This window comes from Trachypithecus francoisi, unplaced genomic scaffold, assembly GCF_009764315.1.
Source record: "Trachypithecus francoisi isolate TF-2019V2 unplaced genomic scaffold, Tfra_2.0 Lachesis_group21, whole genome shotgun sequence".
NCBI classification, from domain to species: Eukaryota; Metazoa; Chordata; class Mammalia; order Primates; family Cercopithecidae; genus Trachypithecus; species Trachypithecus francoisi.
In genome coordinates, this window is record NW_022681467.1 from 27,791,360 (window position 1) to 27,811,036 (window position 19,677).

General features: G+C 45.8%; 1 protein-coding gene across 2 annotated transcripts in view; it reads left to right on the top strand.

Moving 5' to 3' along the window:
- Positions 1–19,677, top strand: part of KIF3B (kinesin family member 3B) — a 59,265-nt gene that overhangs the window by 19,282 nt on the left and 20,306 nt on the right. Inside the window, exons 1-2 of one of the 2 annotated variants that reach the window (XM_033186084.1) lie at positions 11,147–11,169; positions 14,259–15,726. In XM_033186084.1, the coding sequence (XP_033041975.1) occupies positions 14,323–15,726 (1,404 nt within the window). In that variant the 5' untranslated portion in view covers positions 11,147–11,169; positions 14,259–14,322. Of the gene's footprint in view, positions 1–11,146; positions 11,170–14,258; positions 15,727–19,677 lie in introns of those variants that run through there. The other variant, XM_033186083.1, reaches the window with a different exon arrangement.

The window sequence follows — 19,677 nt, forward strand, 5'->3', positions numbered from 1 at the left end:
CGGTCTGAAGAACAACAACAGAAAAAAGGGTATATAATGAAAAGTTTCTCTTCTACTTTTGGCCCTCATCCACTCAGCTCTTTTAGGGAAAGCCACTGTTGTTATCTGGCAATTGTTATATGGTTCTTGTGAATTCTTTATTTATTTATTTTTTTTTTTGGAGACGGAGTCTAGCTCTGTCGCCCAGGCTGGAGTGCAGTGGCGCGATCCTGGCTCACTGCAAGCTCCGCCTCCCGGGTTTACGCCATTCTCCTGCCTCAGCCTCCCGAGTAGCTGGGACTACAGGCGCCCGCCTCGTCGCCCGGCTAGTTTTTTGTATTTTTTAGTAGAGATGGGGTTTCACCGTGTAGACCAGGATGGTCTCGATCTCCTGACCTCGTGATCCACCCGTCTCGGCCTCCCAAAGTGCTGGGATTACAGGCTTGAGCCACCGCGCCCGGCCGGTTCTTGTGAATTCTTTCAGATATTTTTTATGCACATATAAGCAAATGTAGAACCATTTCCTCAATATGTATAAAATATCTTTTTAAAAGTTCTGCAGGACAGTGGTGTTATTTTTCAACCCAAGATGGATAATCTTGTTTTAAAAAGTGTGTAACTCCCGTTGTGAAACTGGCCATCATAGGAACCAGAGACCTAGAATTGGACCTGCTTTCCTGATGTGATTCAGGGATTGCAAACATGGGATCCTGATACTTCAAAAACAATTAGAAATAATTGTAAAAGGGAGTAGTGTTGATGGTGATGAAGTGGATATAGAGTAAAAACAGCTGCTTCCCCGGAGAGAAGCCTGTCCAGGGAATTGGTTTAGGCTGCTTAGCAGGGAGTCGCTTTTATCTTCTTGCTTGAGTGTTGCAGTGCTTTTCTGATTGCTCATGTGGTCTTTGGCTTGGGCTGCATTTCAGACACTCTGAGTATTTGAACCCTGGGCCAGGCAGTTGGCAGGTGGCTGCCTGATCTGATCTTACAGGACGTTGCTTTGGAATGCATTGATTTGAGGTGCATTAGTATGCACTCTGTGTGCCCACAGGTTGCACCTCCTTGCAGGGTTGTTCCTGGGGAATTGCCAAACCTCTATTTTTTCCCATTTGGAGATACCATATGCTCATTAAAGAAAATTTGGAAAATACAGAAATGTTGAAAGAACAGGGGAAATCACCTGTACTATTACCCAGGGTTGACCACTATTGATGTTTTTACGTGTCTTTATTTTTATATAATTGTGACTGCATGCGGTAATTCAATTTTGTAAACTGCTTTTTCATTTATGATAAGCACTTTCTATGTTATTACAGGGCTTCAGCAAATGGCATTTAAAAAGATAGGCTAGGCCGGGCGCGGTGGCTCACGCCTGTAATACCAGCACTTTGGGAGGTCGAGGCAGGCGGATCACAAGGTCAGGAGATTGAGACCACGGTGAAACCCTGTCTCTACTAAAAATACAAAAAATTAGCCGGGCGTGGTGGCGGCGCCTGTGGTCCCAGCTGCTCGGGAGGCTGAGGCAGGAGAATGGTGGGAACCCGGGAGGCAGAGCTTGCAGTGAGCCGAGATCGCACCACTCACTCCAGCCAGGGGGACTGAGCGAGACTCCGTCTCAAAAAAAAAAAAAAAGATAGGCTAGTGTGTCAGGCCTTTCTTAGTCAAATCATACATATGTGAATTTGGTCATAGAGATGTCTACAAGAGCCAGCCAGGAAGTATAAATGAGCAAAGCATGCTAGATGTGAAACAGGAGAGAGTAGGGTTGGGGAGGATTCCTATTGCTGCCACTTGGGGTTCAGGTCAAGGGCTGTCAGATACTCCCATGTTTCCAGAGAAATGTAATTTTTTTTTTTTAATATGAAATTGTTAGGCTGGGTGCAGTGGCTCATGCCTGTAATCCCAGCACTTTGGGAGGCTGAGGCGGGCAGATCACCTGAGGTCAGGAGTTTGAGACCAGCCTGACCAACATGGAGAAACCCCATCTCTACTTAAAAAAATACAAAATTAGCCGGGCAAGGTGGTGCATCCCTGCAATCCCAGCTACTTGGGAGGCTAAGGCGGGAGACTCACTTGAACCCGGGAGTCGGAGGTTGCAGTGAGCCAAGATCATGTCATTGCATTCCAGCCTGGACAACAAGAGTGAAACTCCGTCAAAAAAAAAAAAAAATTGTTGTTTTTTTGAATTAAAAAAAAAAAAGAATTCAGGCCTGGTGCAATGTCACCAGTAATCCCAGCACTTTGGAAGTCCAGGGTGGGTGGGTCACTTGAGGCTGGGAGTTCGAGACCAGCCTGGCTAACATGGCAAAAACCCAGCTCTATAAACAAATACAGCAGTTAGTTATGCATGGTGGCATGAGCCTGTAATCCCAGCTACTCAGGAGGCTGAGGCAGAAAATCGCCCGGGAGGCAGAGGTTGCAGTGAGCTGTGATTGCACCACTGCACTCCAGCCTGGGTGACAGAGTGAGACTCTATCTCAAAAAACAAAGAAAACAAAAATTCAGAGAATAATGTAAGAAATAGAATCAACAAAGTAAGAGAAATGTTAACATTTTCTCTTATAAGCTTGAAACCTTCCTCTGTTTTTGTTTTTTAAGAGAAAGGATAAAATATTACAGATAAAGTTGAAATATCCTTCCCATCTCTGCTCCCATTATCCATACTTCCCATTGCCCAGTTTGGGCAGCCACTATCATAAATTATTATATATCCTTCTATCTCTTCTCTTCTCCCCTCCCCTCCCCTCCCCTTCCCTTCCCTCCCCTCCCCTCCCCTCCCCTCCACTCTCTTCAGAGACACGGGCTCACTCTGGAGTGCACTGGTACAATCATGACTCACTGTAACCTCCACCTCCTGGGCTCAAGTGATCCTTCCAGTTTTCTGGAGTAGCTATAGGTAGTAGGCCACCATGCTGGGCTAATTTTCATTTTTGGTAGAAATAGGGTCTTGCTCTGTTGCCCTGGATGGTCTCAAACTTCTGAACTCAAGTGATCCTCCTACCTCAGCCTACCAAAGTGCTGCAGTTACACAGGTGTGAGCCACTGCACCCATCCTATCCCACTTTTTAATACTTATACATACATAAATGCAAATCCATGAGCACCGTATTGTTTTGTAAGTTCCTAATCATAACTGTCACTCTGCAGCTTTGTTTCTCACTCAAGCCTATTTATTTATCCATATTAAATACGTAACCCTAATTCAGAGGTTGACAAACACTTTCTGTAAAAGGGCAGATAGTAAATATTTTAGTATTATAGTCCATATTGTCTCTCTTGCAACTACTCAACTCTGTTCACCTCTGTAGTTAATGCAGCAGTAGATATATGTAAACTAAGGGACATTGCTGTTCTAATATAACTGTTTACAAAACCAGGATCTGGGTCAGATTCGTATCATGGGCTGTAATTTGCTGACTTCTGCTCTAATTTATTCCTTATATCTTAAAACTACTGAATGGTATATATATATGTGTGTGTGTGTGTGTATGTGTATATATATACACACGTATATATTGTTATTATTATTATTTTTTTTTTGAGACAGAGTCTGGCTCTGTCACCCAGGCTGGAGCGCAGTGGCACGATCTCAGCTCACTTGCAACCTCTGACTTCTGAGTTCAAGTGATTTTCGTGCCTCAGCTTCCTGAGTAGCTGGGATTACAGGCGCATCCCACCACGCCCCGCTAATTTTTTTTTTGTTTGTTTGTTTGTTTTTTGAGACGGAGTCTCGCTCTGTTGCCCAGGCTGGAGTGCAGTGGCTGGATCTCAGCTCCCTGCAAGCTCCGCCTCCCGGGTTTACACCATTCTCCTGCCTCAGCCTCCCGCGTAGCTGGGACCACAGGCGCCCGCCACCTCGCCCGGCTAGTTTTTTGTATTTTTTAGTAGAGACGGGGTTTCACGGTGTTAGCCAGGATGGTCTCGATCTCCTGACCTCGTGATCCGCCCGTCTCGGCCTCCCAAAGTGCTGGGATTACAGGCTTGAGCCACCGCACCCGGCCAATTTTTGTATTTTTTAGTAGAGATGGGGTTTCACCATGTTGGCCAGAGTGGTTTCAAACTCCTGACCTCAGATAATCCTTCCGCCACAGCCTCCCAAAGTGCTGGGATTACAGGCGTGAGCCACCACACCAACCATATTGTTTATGATATGAATATACCATATTTTATTATTCAATTCCCCTATAAATGGATGTCTAGGTTGTTTCTAGATTTTTTTGCTTGCTTTTTGGGACAGGGTCTTCCTCTGTGACTCAGGTTGGAATGCAGTGGTGTGATCCTGACTCACTGCAGTCCTAACCTCCTGGGCTTAAGCAATCCGCCTGCCTCAGCCTCCCAAGTAGCTGGGACTATAGGCATGTGTCATCATGCCTGGCTAATTTTTAAAGATGGGGTCTCCTTCTGTTCCCAGGCTGGTCTCCAACTCCAGGGCTAAGGCGATCCTCCTGCCTTGGCCTCCCTAAGTACTGGGGTTATAGGTGAGAGCCCCCACACTTGGTCTGTTTTGTTTTGTTTACAGATAGTGTCTCCCTCTGTTACCCAGGCTGGAGTGCAAGTAGTGCTATTATAGCTCACTACAACCTCCAACTCCTGGACTCAAGGTATCCTCCTGCCCAGCCTCCCAAGAAGCTGGGACTACAGGTATGTTCTACCACACCCAGCTATATTTTTTAAATTAAATTTTTTTTTTTTTTTTGAGACAGTCTCGTTCTGTCGCCCAGGCTGGAGTGCAGTGGCGCAATCTCGGCTCACTGCAAGCTCCGCCTCCCGGGTTCACGCCATTCTCCTGCCTCAGCCTCCCGAGTAGCTGGGACTACAGATGCCCACCACCATGCCTGGCTAATTTTTTTTGTACTTTTTTAGTAGAGACGGGGTTTCACTGTGTTAGCCAGGATGGTCTCCATCTCCTGACCACGTGATCCGCCCGCCTCGGTCTCCCAAAGTGCTGGGAGTACAGGTGTGAGCCACCGCACCCAGCCAATTTTTAAAATTTTTTTTAGAGATGGTCTCACTATGTTGCCCAGGCTGGTCTTGAACTCCTGGCCACAAGGAATCCTCCCACCTCGGCCTCCGAAAGTCCTGGGATTACAGGTGTAAGCCACCACACCCAGCCTGTTTCTAGTTTTTCTACTATGATAACCATGCTGCAGGAAGCAATCTTGTCTATGTTTTCTTGTGCACATATACAAAGCTTTTTACTAGGATGTACATATATAGAGAAGTGAAATTGCTGAAGATTTTGTTGTGGTTGTTTATTTTTACTTTTGGAAGCAGGGCAAGACCTAGCACCAGGCTGGAGTGCAGTGGTGCAGTCATGACTTACTGTAGCCTTGACTTGGGCTTATGTGATCCTGTCACCTCAACCTCTCAAATAGCTACGACCACAGGCAAGCGGCACCATGCCCAGCTAGTTTTTAAATTTTTGGTGGAGATGGAGGTCTCCCTGTATTGCCGAGGCTTCATGTTCTTTTTTTTTTTTTTTTTTAAGACAGAGTCTCACTGTCACCTAGGCTGGAGTGCAGTGGTGTGATCTCGGCTCACTGCAGCCTCCACCTCCTGGGTTCAAGCAGTTCTCCTGCCTCAGCCTCCCAAGTAGCTGGGACTATAGGCACGTGCCACCACACCCAGCTAATTTTGGTATTTTTAGTAGAGATGGGGTCTCAGACTCCTGACCTCGGGTGATACGCCCGCCTCGGCCTCCCAAAGTGCTGAGATTACAGGTGTGAGCCACTGCACCCAGCCCATGTTTTATTTATTTATTTATTTATTTTTGAGACGTAGTTTTGCTCTTGTCACCTAGGCTGGAGTGCAATGGCACAATCTCAACTCACTACAACCCCTGCCTCTGGGTTCAAGCGATTTTCCTGCCTCAGCCTCCCGAGTAGCTGGGATTACAGACACCCGCCACCATGCTTATCTAATTTTTGTATTTTTATTAGAGACGGGATTTTACCATGTTGTACAGGCTGGTGTCAAACTGCTGACCTCAGGTGATCCACCTGCCTCAGCCTCCCAAAGTGCTGAGATTACAGGTGTGAGCCACCATGCCTGGCCCATGTTGTTTTAAATCCCAGGTGGGCCAAATAAAATGTTTCAAATAGAATGTAACCAGTTTGTGACCTCTCTCTTAGGCTTTCCATAGGAAGCCAATAGTTACTGAGAATCCAGTTCATACCTAGTTCTGGACTTTGAGGTGAGATTCTGTGACTGCTAGCAGGGTGAGGATGCGTGAATCTAAAAACAAAAGAGTTGGAAAAGGGTCTGGAAGAGTGTGGCTGCTGTGACAAATGTGCATTTGATTTCCTCAGCAGATAAAAGAGATGAGGTTGGGGAATGACTCAATATTTCATGTTCAATAACCATTCAAACAGTGGGTGTTAACATTGAATGACAAATTCTAGCAGAAAAGGTCTTCAGGATGAAGGTGATGAGCTGCTGATCTGTGCTTCCTTCTTTCCTGGCAATTCTGTGAGTTTCTTTAAAGATTTATCACTCTGTAATTAGACCCACTGGAAGAATAACAAAGGTAATAAAGAATGAGTATCAGGGCATCCTTCCAAGAAAACTCTCTCCTTTGAGGAAGACCCAGAATAAGATTTTAAGCCTTGGTGGCAGGAAATTAACTTAGTCCATTTTCCTGAAAGTGTGTGTCAATAATACATGACTAGTTCAGTCTAGCTGGGTGAGTTCAGAAAAGAAATGGTGTTCTGTGTTCAGAGTTGAGGAGATTTAATTAAGGGGACTCATGCTTTGGGAATTCCTTCCTTTTTAAAGATTTTAAAGATTAATGTAGGTCATTATCGTGCCTTTGTTTCTATCATTTTGGAGAGCTCAAAAAATACACGGAGCTATTACAAAGCAGCTGAACCTCAAGGTCAGCTTGCTGCAGGCTTTCTTCTTTTCTTTCACAGGCTTGGAACCCCATTGTTTTGACAGGTAGAAGTTGGACAGCTCCGCCTTCTCAAAAGTCCTGTAATACAGAAGAATCAGTCCTCTGCACTGACCTGTCTCCCTGTCCTGCCCTGCCATTCAGTTTCTCTTACTCTTTCAGGTCTAGGATCTTGTCTGGCAGGCTCATGCACTGCAACAGAGGTCTTCCCAGAGGATTATCAGGGGCTGGGATTTTCCCTTTGCACCTAGATCAGCTTTGGCAGGCCTCTGTTGAAATGGAGGGAGAGACAGGCCGTAGCTCAGGAACCATTCCCCTGAAATGAAAAGATGCAGGAAACTGGGTATTCTAACATCTGTCTCTTTCTTCCCATCTGGCAAAATTCTAATAGCATCTAGAAGAAGCTTGTCCATCCGCGGCCCAGGGTGGCTTTGAATGTGGCCCAACACAAATTCATAAACTTTGTTTAAACATTACGAGATGTTTTTGCAATTTTTTGTTTAACTCATTAACTATCGTAGTGTTAGTGTATTTTATGTGTGGCTCAAGACAATTCTTCTTCCAGTGTGGCCCAGGGAAGCCAAAAGATTGGACACCCCGATCTAGAAGATAACTAATACATTCCTGAAGGGCTTCCTTTTGCATAGTTTTCTTTACATGGCTTGAGATTTAGTTCTTATTGAACATCAATTAGGTATTTAGATCTCAATTTAATCTGAATTTGTTTTAGGATGATTGTTACAAATTGAACAATAGAAATGTTATTTTAGAGTGGGCACTGTGCCTCACGCCTGTAATCCCAGCACTTTGGGAGGCTGAGTGGGGTGGATCGCCTGAGGCCAGGAGTTCGAGACCAGCCTGGCCATCATGGTGAAACCTCGTCTCTACTAAAATTGCAAAAATTAGGTGGATGTGGTGGCGGGTGCTTGTGATCCCAGCTACTTGGGAGGCTAAAGCAGGAGAATTGCTTGAACATGGGAGGCACAGGTTGCAGTGGGCTGAGATCACACCACTGACTGCAGCCTGGGTGACAGAATGAGACTCTTGTTAAAAAAAAAAAAGTTATTTTAGGCTGGGTGCAGTGGCTTGTAATCCCAGCACTTTGGGAGGCCAGGGCAGGGGGATAACCTGAGGTCAGGAGTTTGAGACCAGACTGGCCAACATGGTAAAACCACATCCCTACTAAAAATACAAAAATTAGCCATGCATGGTGGCGGGTGCTTGTAATCCCAGCTACTCGTGAGACTGAGGCGGGAGAATTGCTTGAACACGGGAGGCAGAGGTTGCAGTAAGCCAAGATTGTGCCCTTGCACTCCAGCCTGGGTCACAAGAGCAAAACTCAGTCTTAAAAAAAAGAAAAATAAAAAAGGAAATGTTATTCTAGTGATGTTTAATGAATAAAATTAGGCCTCATCCTTAATCTCTGGAGTGACCCCCTCACAAGGGTTTTGGATGAATCTGTATTGTTATTTTAATCTAGCTTTATATTGGTTTACAAAGTACTTCCACCCTTTTAAGCACCTCTTAGTCTCATAATCATCCATAAAAAAGAAGAATTGCACCTATTTTTTCAGATTTTACAGAAAATGGGTTCAGAGAGGTTAAGAGGTCTTCTGTTTCTTCATTCTAGACAACAATATTTTATTACATATAACAACTAGAAGAAATATGAAAAGCAACTTTTTATGTTTCCACTTGCTTAGTGGCAGAACAGTCTATGGCGATCAGTGGGGGAATATGTTGATGCTGTCTATTTATTAAGCCACAGCATTTATGCCCAAGTGGCCCATCACTGCTTCACCTTCTTCCACCATGGGAGAATGGCCAGAAATAGGTCATTCTCACAACTAAAAAGAATGCTGTCATTGTTCTGCATATTTTTTAAAAATTGCAATTGCATATATCCTTTGATTCAGCAATTTCACTTCTAGGAATTGATGCTTACAGATATACTTTCCAACACATGAACGATTGTGTGTCCTAGGTTTTTCACAGCAGAATATCAGAAACAGCTGAAGTGCATCTGCAGCAGTGACATAAATTATGGTATATGCATACAGTAGAGTATTATGCTGCTGTTGCAAAGAATAAAGCAGCTCTGTGTTTACCCAGGGAATGAACTCCAAGGACACGGTTTATTATCATATATAATATGTTTGTGTAAAAAGGGAGGGGATAAGTGTGTATTAATACCTATTTACTTATGTATCAGTGATTAAAAATCTAATAACCCTTGTCTGTGGGCAGCAGAACAGGGTGGCTAGAGAACAGGTCACAGAGAGAGAGAGAGAGACCTGTCCCTGAAGGGCCTTTTGATAAAAAACAAAACAGCCAGGCATGGCCTGTAATCCCAGCACTTTAGAAGGCTGAGGTGGGTGGATCACCAGAGGTCAGGAGTCAGAGACTAACCTGGCCAACATGGAGAAACCCTGTCTCTACTAAAAAAGAAACTACAAAAATTAGCTGGGTATGGTGGTGGGTTCCTGTAGTCCTAGCTACTCAGGAGGCTGAGGCTGGGGAATTGCGTGAACCCATGAGGTAGGTGGAGGTTGCAGTGAGCCGAGATAGCACCACTGCACTCCAGCCTGGGGGACAGAGGGGAGACTCTGTTTAAAAAAACAAAACAAAGCATGAATTACATGTTTTTAAAAATCCCTGCACTTAGTCAGGTGTGGTGGTGTGCACCTATAGTCCCAGCTACGTGGGAGGCCGAGGTGGGAGGAGATCACTTGAGCCTGGGGGGTCAAGGCTGCAGTGAGCTGCCATCATGCCACTACACTTCAGCTGGGTGGCAAAATGAGACTGTCCTTTAAAAAGAAAAATTTAAAATTCCTGCACTGAGATTTATAGGAGTTTGGGGTCTTCATATATACTGGTAAAGTACTCTGACCTGCTTAACTACCTACCCCCACCCGAAGGACCCATTTAATCCTTTCTTCTGCTCCCTGAGTTTTCCAGCACCAAATGAAACTCTCTCTGTTTTTGTTTTTACTTTATAAAATTTTAACACCTCCCCCTGTGCCCCCCCTGTTTTTTTTGGAGACGGAGTCTTGCTCTGTTACCTAGGCTGGAGTGCAGTGGCATAATCTAGGCTCACTGCAGCCTCTGCCTCCCAGGTTCAAACAATTCTACTGCCTCAGCCTCCCGTGTAGCTGGGATTACAGGCATGTGCCACCATGCCCGGCTATATTTTTGTATTTTTTTTTTAGTACAGATGGGGTTTCACCATGTCGACCAGGCTGGTCTCGAACTCCTGCTCAGGTGATCCACCCTCCTTGGCTTCCCAAAGTGCTGGGATTACAGGTGTGAGCCACCATACCTGGCTCCATTTTCTTATTTGCATTCCAATTCTATTAAATTTATTGATTGATTTTGTATTTTTAGTAGACCATGGTGGCAGGTGTCTGTAATCCTAACCACTCGGGAGGCAGAAGCAGGAGAATTGCTTGAATCCAGGAGGCAGAGGTTGCAGTGAGCCAAGATCACACCATTGCACTCCAACCTGGTCAATAAGAGCAAGACTCCATCTCAAAAAAAAAAAGTAAGTTATTGCCGGGTGCGGTAGCTCACGCCTGTAATCCCAGCACTTTGGGAGGCCGAGGCAGACCAATCATGAGGTCAGGAAATCGAGACCATCCTGGCCAACATGGTGAAACTCCATCTCTACTAAATATGCAAGAAAGATTAGCTGGGCATGGTGGCGTGTGTCTGTAATCCCAGCTACTCGGGAGGCTGAGGCAAGAGAATCGCTTGAACCAGGGAGTCGGAGGTTGCAGTGAGCTAAGATCACATCACTGCACTCCAGCCTGGCAACAGAGCAAGATTCCGTCTCAAAAAAAAAAAAAATTGTTGATTGAATGAGTGATTTTTGTGTAATGCATTATACCACATCCTTATTTATTTGCACACATTTTACACAAGCCAGTTTTTATTGATGATTGTGGGATTGAAAAGTATTTTTAGCACAAGCTAGGAAATTCAAACACTACAAATGAGTATACTGTGAAAAGTTTTTCCTTTTTTTTTTGTTTTTGTTTTGTTTTTGAGACGGAGTCTCGCTGTGTCGCCAGGCTGGAGTGCAGTGGCGTGATCTCAGCTCACTGCAACCTCCACCTCCCAGATTCAAGCAATTCTCCTGCCTCAGCCTCCTGAGTAGCTGAGACTACAGGTATGCGCCACCACGCCCAGCTAATTTTTGTGTGTTTTGTAGAGACGGGATTTCACCATGTTGGCCCAGATGGTCTTGATCTCTTGACCTTGTGATCCACCTGCCTCGGCCTCCGAAAGTGCTGGGATTACAGGTGTGAGCCACCATGCCTAGTCTTTCCTCTCTCTTCAATCTTCTGAGTCTCCTAGGCCCACAGTTCCCTTGCTAAGTCTGCTACTGTTACTATCTTTAGAAGTATACTTCTAACAATATTGTATTCATATCAAGCGTATAACATGCATATATCCCCCCTTTTCTTATGTAATGTTTGTTTTTTAAATAGAGTTTATTTTTAGAGCAGTTTCAGGTTCACAGCAAAATTAAGCAGAAGGTACACAGATTTCCCACATACATCTGCCTCCACACATGCAAAGCCTCCCCCACTATGGACATCTCCTACCAGAGTGGTACGTTTGTCATAAGTAACAGACTTACATTGACACATCATCACCCAAAGTGCATGATTTACATTAAGATTCATTCTTAGTGTTATAGCTTCCATTTTTTCACACTATGTAAACTATACAGTACACACTATCACCTACTGTTTTTCACTTAACAACATATCTTGGTATAGGATTACATTTAGATTACCACCTTCTTTTTCATAACTGCATAGGATTCCACTATACTGAATATATTTAATTTAATCAGTCTCTTCTTGATGGGAACTGAGGTTGCTCACAATCTATTGCTACCACAATAATATCCTTGTATATATGTCATTGTTTAAGATCTGTATCTCTAGGATAAACTCTTAGCAGTACAATTGCTAGGTCAAAAAGTATATGCATTTTAAATGTTGATAGATAGTTCCAAATTGCTCTACCCAGAGGCTGTAGTATTTCAGCAGGTTATAGTAGTTCAAGAGGATATAAGACTTTTTTTGATTTAAGAAAAGGTTTCTTTCTGTTGTGTAGGCTGGTGTGCAGTGACACGATCATAGCTCACTGCAGCCTTGAACTCTGGACGCAAGCAATCCTTCTGCCTCAGCCTCCTGAGTAGCCAGGACTACAGGCACACATCACCACCCTGGCTAATTTTTAATTTTGTATTTTTATTTCACTTTATTTATTTTGAAACAGAGTCTTGCTCTGTTGTCCAGGCCAGAGTACAGTGGCGTAGTCTTGGCTCTCTGCAACTTCCACCTCCCAGGCTCAATCGATTCTCATGCCACAGTCTCCTCAGTAGCTGGGATTATAGGCACACGCCACCACGCCCAGCTAATTTTTGTATTTTTCATAGAGACAGGGTTTTGCCATGTTGGCCAGGCTGGTCTCAAACTCCTGACCACAAGGGATCCATCCACCTCATTCTCCCAAAGTACTGGAATTACAGGTGTGAGCCACCGAGGCTGGTCATTATTTTTATTTTACTTTTTTTTTGAAATGGAGTCTTGCTTTGTCACCCAGGCTGGAGAGCAGTGGCACGATCTTGGCTCACTACAAGCTCCGCCTCCTGAGTTCATGCCATTCTCCTACCTCAGCCTCCCGAGTAGCTGGGACTACAGGTGGCTGCCACCACGCCCTGCTAATTTTTTGTTTATTTAATTGAGACGGGGTTTCACCATGTTAGCCAGGATGGTCTCGATCTCCTGACCTCGTCACCTACCCACCTCTGCCTCCCAAAGTTCTGGGATTACAGGCGTGAGCCACCGTGCCCAGCTACTTATTTTACTTTATTATTTATTTATTTATTATTTATTTATTTATTTATTTATTTTGAGATGGAGTCTTGCTCTGTCACCCAGACTGGAGTGCAGTGGCCGGATCTCAGCCCACTGCAAGCTCCGCCTCCCGGGTTTACGCCGTTCTCCTGCCTCAGCCTCCCGAGTAGCTGGGACTACAGGCATCTGCCACCTCGCCCGGCTAGTTTTTTGTTTTTGTTTTTGTTTTTTAGACGGAGTCTTGCTCTGTCGCCCGGGCTGGAGTGCAGTGGCTGGATCTCAGCTCACTGCAAGCTCCGCCTCCTGGGTTTACGCCATTCTCCTGCCTCAGCCTCCCTAGTAGCTGGGACCACAGGCGCCCGCCACCTCGCCCGGCTAGATTTTTGTATTTTTTAGTAGAGACGGGGTTTCACCGTGTTAGCCAGGATGGTCTCGATCTCCTGACCTCGTGATCCGCCCGTCTCGGCCTCCCAAAGTGCTGGGATTACAGGCTTGAACCACCGCGCCCGGCCTACTTTATTTTTTTTATTTATTTATTTTTTTTGAGACGGAGTCTTGCTCTGTCGCCCAGGCTGGAGTGCAGTGGCCAGATCTCAGCTCACTGCAAGCTCCGCCTCCCGGATTTACCCCATTCTCCTGCCTCAGCCTCCCGAGTAGCTGGGACTACAGGCGCCTGCCACCTCACCCGGCTAGTTTTTTGTATTTTTTTAGTAGAGACGGGGTTTCACCGTGTTCGCCAGGATGGTCTCGATCTCCTGACCTCGTGATCCGCCCGTCTCGGCCTCCCAAAGTGCTGGGATTACAGGCTTGAACCACCGCACCCGGCCTACTTTATTTTTAAGATAGAGTCTCACTCTGTCATCCAGACTGAAGTGCAGTGGTGTGATCGCAGCTTACCGTACCCTCAACCTCCTGGGCTCAAGCAGTCCTCCCATCTCAGCTTCCCAAGTGGCTAAGACTAGAGGCATGGGCCACCATGCCTAGGTAATTGTTTTTTTATTTTGTTTCATTTTGTTTTGGAGAGATGGGGGCTCACTATGTTTCCCAGGCTGGTCTCAAACACCTGTACTCAAGTGATCCTCTGGCTTCAGCCTCGCAAAATGCTGGGATTACAGATGTGAGCTACTGTGTACAGCCTAATTTAAAAATTTTTTGGAGACAGGGTCTTGCTGTGTTACCCAGGCTGGCCTCAAACTCCTGGTCTCAAGGAATTTGCCTGCCTTGGCCTCCCAGAGTGAGACCCAGACTTAAAAGATTTCCAGCTGCCTCAGCCTATAGCATAAGATCAAATATTGATTGAGAGGAGGATGGGCTCACCAACAATAGTGGTGGACTGCAGTTTTTCATTTTTACCACTGAAGCTGGTTAAGATCCTGTGAGGAAATACACAGTGTGGTAAAGTTATCAAATATGGCTGTCAGGTTAGCGAGATGAAGACTATTTAGGTGTGTCAGCTTCTGTCAGGCAGCCCCCAGTGACAACGGTACTGTGTTTACTTACTTTTGCTTTTTTTCTAGGACCTTAGCATCCTGAGACATTTTGAATTGACACCCCTCAAGATTGACTGGATCAGAGTTCATCATGTCAAAGTTGAAAAGCTCAGAGTCAGTCAGGGTGGTGGTTCGCTGTCGCCCCATGAATGGCAAGGAAAAGGCTGCTTCGTATGACAGAGTGGTGGATGTGGATGTTAAACTGGGGCAGGTATCTGTGAAGAACCCCAAAGGGACAGCCCATGAAATGCCCAAGACCTTCACCTTTGATGCTGTCTATGACTGGAATGCCAAGCAGTTTGAACTGTACGATGAGACGTTCCGACCACTTGTTGACTCGGTCCTGCAAGGTTTCAATGGAACCATTTTTGCCTATGGACAAACTGGGACAGGAAAAACCTACACAATGGAAGGAATCCGTGGTGACCCTGAAAAAAGAGGAGTCATTCCCAACTCATTTGACCACATCTTCACCCACATCTCTCGATCCCAGAATCAACAGTACCTGGTCAGGGCTTCTTACTTAGAGATCTACCAAGAAGAGATCCGAGATCTGCTCTCAAAGGATCAGACCAAAAGGCTTGAGCTCAAAGAGAGGCCCGACACAGGAGTGTATGTGAAAGACCTGTCTTCCTTTGTCACCAAGAGTGTGAAGGAGATAGAGCACGTGATGAATGTGGGGAACCAGAACCGTTCTGTCGGTGCTACCAACATGAATGAGCACAGCTCGCGTTCTCATGCAATTTTCGTTATCACTATCGAGTGCAGCGAGGTGGGCCTCGATGGTGAAAACCACATCCGTGTAGGGAAATTGAACCTTGTAGATCTTGCTGGCAGCGAACGGCAAGCCAAGACTGGCGCACAAGGGGAGAGATTAAAAGAAGCTACCAAGATCAACCTCTCCCTCTCCGCTTTGGGTAATGTCATCTCTGCTCTGGTGGACGGCAAAAGCACTCACATTCCGTATCGGGACTCAAAGCTTACCAGGCTCCTCCAAGATTCCCTTGGTGGCAATGCTAAGACTGTGATGGTGGCCAACGTGGGGCCTGCTTCTTACAACGTCGAAGAGACTCTGACCACTCTGCGATATGCCAACCGTGCCAAAAACATTAAGAACAAACCAAGGGTCAATGAGGACCCCAAGGATGCCCTCCTTCGAGAATTCCAGGAAGAGATCGCTCGGCTCAAGGCCCAGCTGGAAAAACGGTCCATTGGCAGGAGGAAGAGGCGAGAGAAGCGGAGGGAAGGTGGTGGCAGTGGTGGGGGTGGGGAAGAGGAGGAGGAGGAGGGAGAAGAGGGTGAGGAGGAAGGGGATGATAAGGATGATTACTGGCGGGAACAGCAAGAAAAACTGGAGATTGAGAAGCGGGCCATTGTAGAGGATCACAGCTTGGTTGCAGAGGAGAAGATGAGGCTGCTGAAGGAGAAAGAGAAAAAGATGGAGGACCTGCGGCGGGAGAAGGATGCTGCCGAGATGCTGGGCGCCAAGATCAAGGTACCATACCTGTACCCCTCCTTAGGCCCTTGCCCCATCAGTGCTTTTGCTTTCATCAAACAATAACAAAAAACGTAATCATATGAGGGATGATGTCTCTCTCAGTTTTGGATTTCCAACAGCCCATGATACCCAGTACTCAATAAACCTTTGTTTAATTGACATGAATGATTTTTTCACATTTACAAAAATGAAAATTGAATTCATAATGAGAATAATTATTACATATGCACCTAGTAGAAAGAACAGCAATAAAAGTAACACCATGTACCCCCCACCCAGTGTAAGAAATAGAACAACATCCGTTTTTCTTTCTTTTTTTTGAGATGGAGTTTCACTCTAGTCCCCCAGGCTAGAGTGCAGTGGCGTGATCTCGGCTCACTGCAACCTCCGCCATCTGGGTTCAAGTGATTCTCTTGCGTCAGCCTCCCGAGTACCTGGGATTACAGGTGCCCGCCACCACGCCTGGCTAAGTTTTATATTTTTAGTAGAGATGGAGTTTCACTATGTTGGCCTGGCTGGTCTCAAACTCCTGACCTCAGGTAATCCACCTGTCTCGGCTTCCCCAGGTGCTGGAATTACAGACATGAGCCACTGTGTCTGGCTTTTTTTTTTTTCCTCTTTTCTCTTTTTTGAGACAGGGTCTTGCTCTGTCAACCCTGGAGTGCAGTGGCCCAATCACTGCAGCCTTGACCTACTAAGCTCAAAGGATCCTCCCACCTCAGCCTCCCAAGTAGCTAGGACTACAGGCCAGCAACTTTGCCTGGCTAAATTTTTAAAATTTTTTTGTAGAGACACGGTCTGCCTATGTTGTTCAGGCTGGTCTCAAACTGCTGGGCTCAAATGATTCTCCCACCTCACCCTCCCAAAGTGCTGGGATTACAGGCATGAGCCACCGCACCCAGCTGATACCCATATCTTTAGTAGCTCCTTGTGTTCCCCTCCCCCACAGATAGCCATCATCCTGAATTCTATGTTTATTGTTTCCCTGCTTTTCCTTATAGTTTTGTCTTGTATATATATCTCTCTCTAAAGAAAACATGGTTTCATTTCATAGAATTTTTTACTTTTATGTAAATGGAATCCCAGTCATGCCATTTGCTTTTATTTTTGCAACATTATGTTCATGAGATTTATCCATGTTGATGCCTGAAGCTGTGGTTCACTCATTATTACTGTTCCAAGTATTCCATGGTATTCCATTCTCCTGACGTGTGGGTTGTTTCCAGTTTCTGCTGTGAATGCTTTTGTGCTTGGTTTCAGGAGAATGGACGTGCAAGATTGTCTTGTTTGGCACTGTTAGGTCTTACGGTATTTGCAGCTTCCACTTCTCTAGACAAGGACAAGTTGTTTTCTAAAGTGGTTGTGCAGATTGAAGCATCTAGCAGCAGGGTATGAGTTCTGGATGCCCCTCATCCTTACCAGCACTTGTGATGATCAGACTAATGTTTGGATATAGTATAGCCTCTCGGTACAGTTTCAGTATATAGTACCCTGATTACACAAGATATGGAACACTTCCATCACCCCCAAAATGTCCTCATGCTACTTTCTTATAGTCAGCCTCCTCTCCCAACCCCTATGTGCTAATATATTTCCTTACATCCACTCCATTTTCCAGTTAGCATTCTGGAGTGCTGAGGCTCCCATTGTTTTGAGCCTTCTTTCTGGTGGCAATTCACTATGCCTACAGTTGCCTGGACTCTGAGCTTCCACTGGGTTTTAATGGCAGAGGACAGTGCAAAGGTAGACTTGGAAGTCTGAGGATGGGCACTGGCTAACCACAAGCCAGATTTCCTTGGAAATGTTCAGTTCTGTTTTATTGAATTCATGCAAACTTTGATTTCTATCCTAAAATGTCTCCATGTTTACAAATTTTAAAATTAGAAGTTTTCTTTGCCTCCCCCCTACCCCCACTGTATGAAGCTGTACTTTTTTTTTTTTTTTTTTTTTAAATCAGTGGCCTCATAGTAGCCCTTTCACAGAGCTGGGTGCTATTTTACTTCAGAGGCAGGGTTCTTACAACTTTGAAAGTCCCTTCTAGGACTTTTAAGACCTGATGTGAAAATGGAGTCGTATACAATACACTTAGGAGGTAACTTTGTTCCAGGGAGGGGTTCTGAGATGCCATTATGTCAAAGCACTTCATGCCTTCTCACTGCTGCACGGTAAATGTGACTGGCTGTGCCCATATTTTGTTTTGTTTTGTTTTGTTTTGAGATAGGGTCTCACTCTGTCCCCCAGGTTGGAGTGCAGTGGCGCAATCTTGGCTCACTGCAGCCTTGACCTCCTAGGCTCAAGCAATCTTCCCACCTCAGCCTCCGAGTATCTGGGAGTACAGGCGCACACCACCATGCCCAGCTAATTTTGTGTATTTTTTGTACAGACGAGGTCTTACTATGTTGCCCAGGCTGGTCTTGAACTCCTAGACTCAAGCAGTCCTCCCACCTTAGTCTTCCAAAGTGTCAGGATTACAGACGTGAGCCACTGCACCCGTATGTTCAGCCTGGGTATGCCCATATTTAACTTGCATACTGTCTTTTAGGATCAGATCTGTTATTCAAGGCCAGGAGCACCTAGATTCTCTAAATAACCCCTCAGAAAAAGTTGAACTCTCAGACTCTGAGTGTGCAAGATACAGCATCAACTCAAGGTCACTGCATCTCTTAGACATTTTGACTATGGAGAATGACATTACTTCCATCTTTCTCAATCCCTGGATGCTGTTAATCATAAAAAAAGGTTAGAGGCTGGGTGCGGTGGCTCACGCCTGTAATCCCAGCACTTTGGGAGGCCAAGGCAGGTAGATCACTTGAGGTCAGGAGTTCAAGGCCAGCCTGGCCAACATGGTGAAGCCTCATCTCTACTAAGAATACAAAAATTAGCTGGGCGTGGTGGCATGCACCTGTAGTTCCGGCTACTTGGGAGGCTGAGGCACAAGAATTGCTTGAACCTGGGAGGTGGAGGTTTCTGTGAGCCAAGATCATGCCAGTGCACTCTGGCCTGGGTGACAGAGCGAGACTCCATCTCCAAAAAAAAAAAAGAATGTTAGAGCAGTTAGGTATTGTTAGGTATGTATGTGGAGCTTAGCAATCTAGTCCAGCCCCTTCATTCGAGAGATGAGGAAACAGACTCAGAGGACTCACTGAAAGATGTCAGCAGAGCTTCAGTGAGGTTTATAAGTTGCTTAAAGAAAAGTTGTGCAGTTTTGGAGTCCCATGCTTTTCAGGTCCAAATCATTCTCATGGCTTCAGCCCCTATCAAAATGCTGAAGGCTCCCAATCTGCGTATCTAGCCTAGCACTGTCTCCTGCCGTCCAGGCCTAATAACCTTCTGCCCACTGGGATGCTCACAGCCACTCAGAGCCTGCTCTTGCCTGCCTTATCTCAGGGAAGCCAGACCCCTGGGAGTTATCCTTGCCAGCTGTCCCTCCCTCTCACTTACAGCCAGGTAGTCCCAAAGCCTCTGGATCCTGCCTCATCAGGGTCTCTTGGACTCATCTACTCTGCCCTCCCCAACTAGGGAAGAGGCCTAGCCCAGGCCTAGACCCCTGCAATGGCTGCCTGTCCTGTCTCCCTCCATCCTGCCAGCCCTTTGCCATTCTTCCCATTGCAGGGGAGTAATGTTTCTAAAACACACATCTGATTGTGTAGCCTCATGCTCAAAGACTATGTCAGTGGTTCCCTGAACTTCTCAGGATCAAGAAGTTTAGTCTCCTTGACAGGGATTTAGGTCAACTTCATCACTTCCTACCTTCCCCTCACAAAACAAAAGCTTTTTTTTCTTTTTTTTTTTTTTTTTGAGGCAGAGTCTCGCTCTGTCGCCCAGACTGGAGTGCAGTGGCGCAATCTCGGCTCACTGCAAGCTCCGCCTCCCGGGTTCACGCCATTCTCCTGCCTCAGCCTCCCGAGTAGCTGGGACTACAGGCGCCCGCCACCTCGCCCGGCTAGT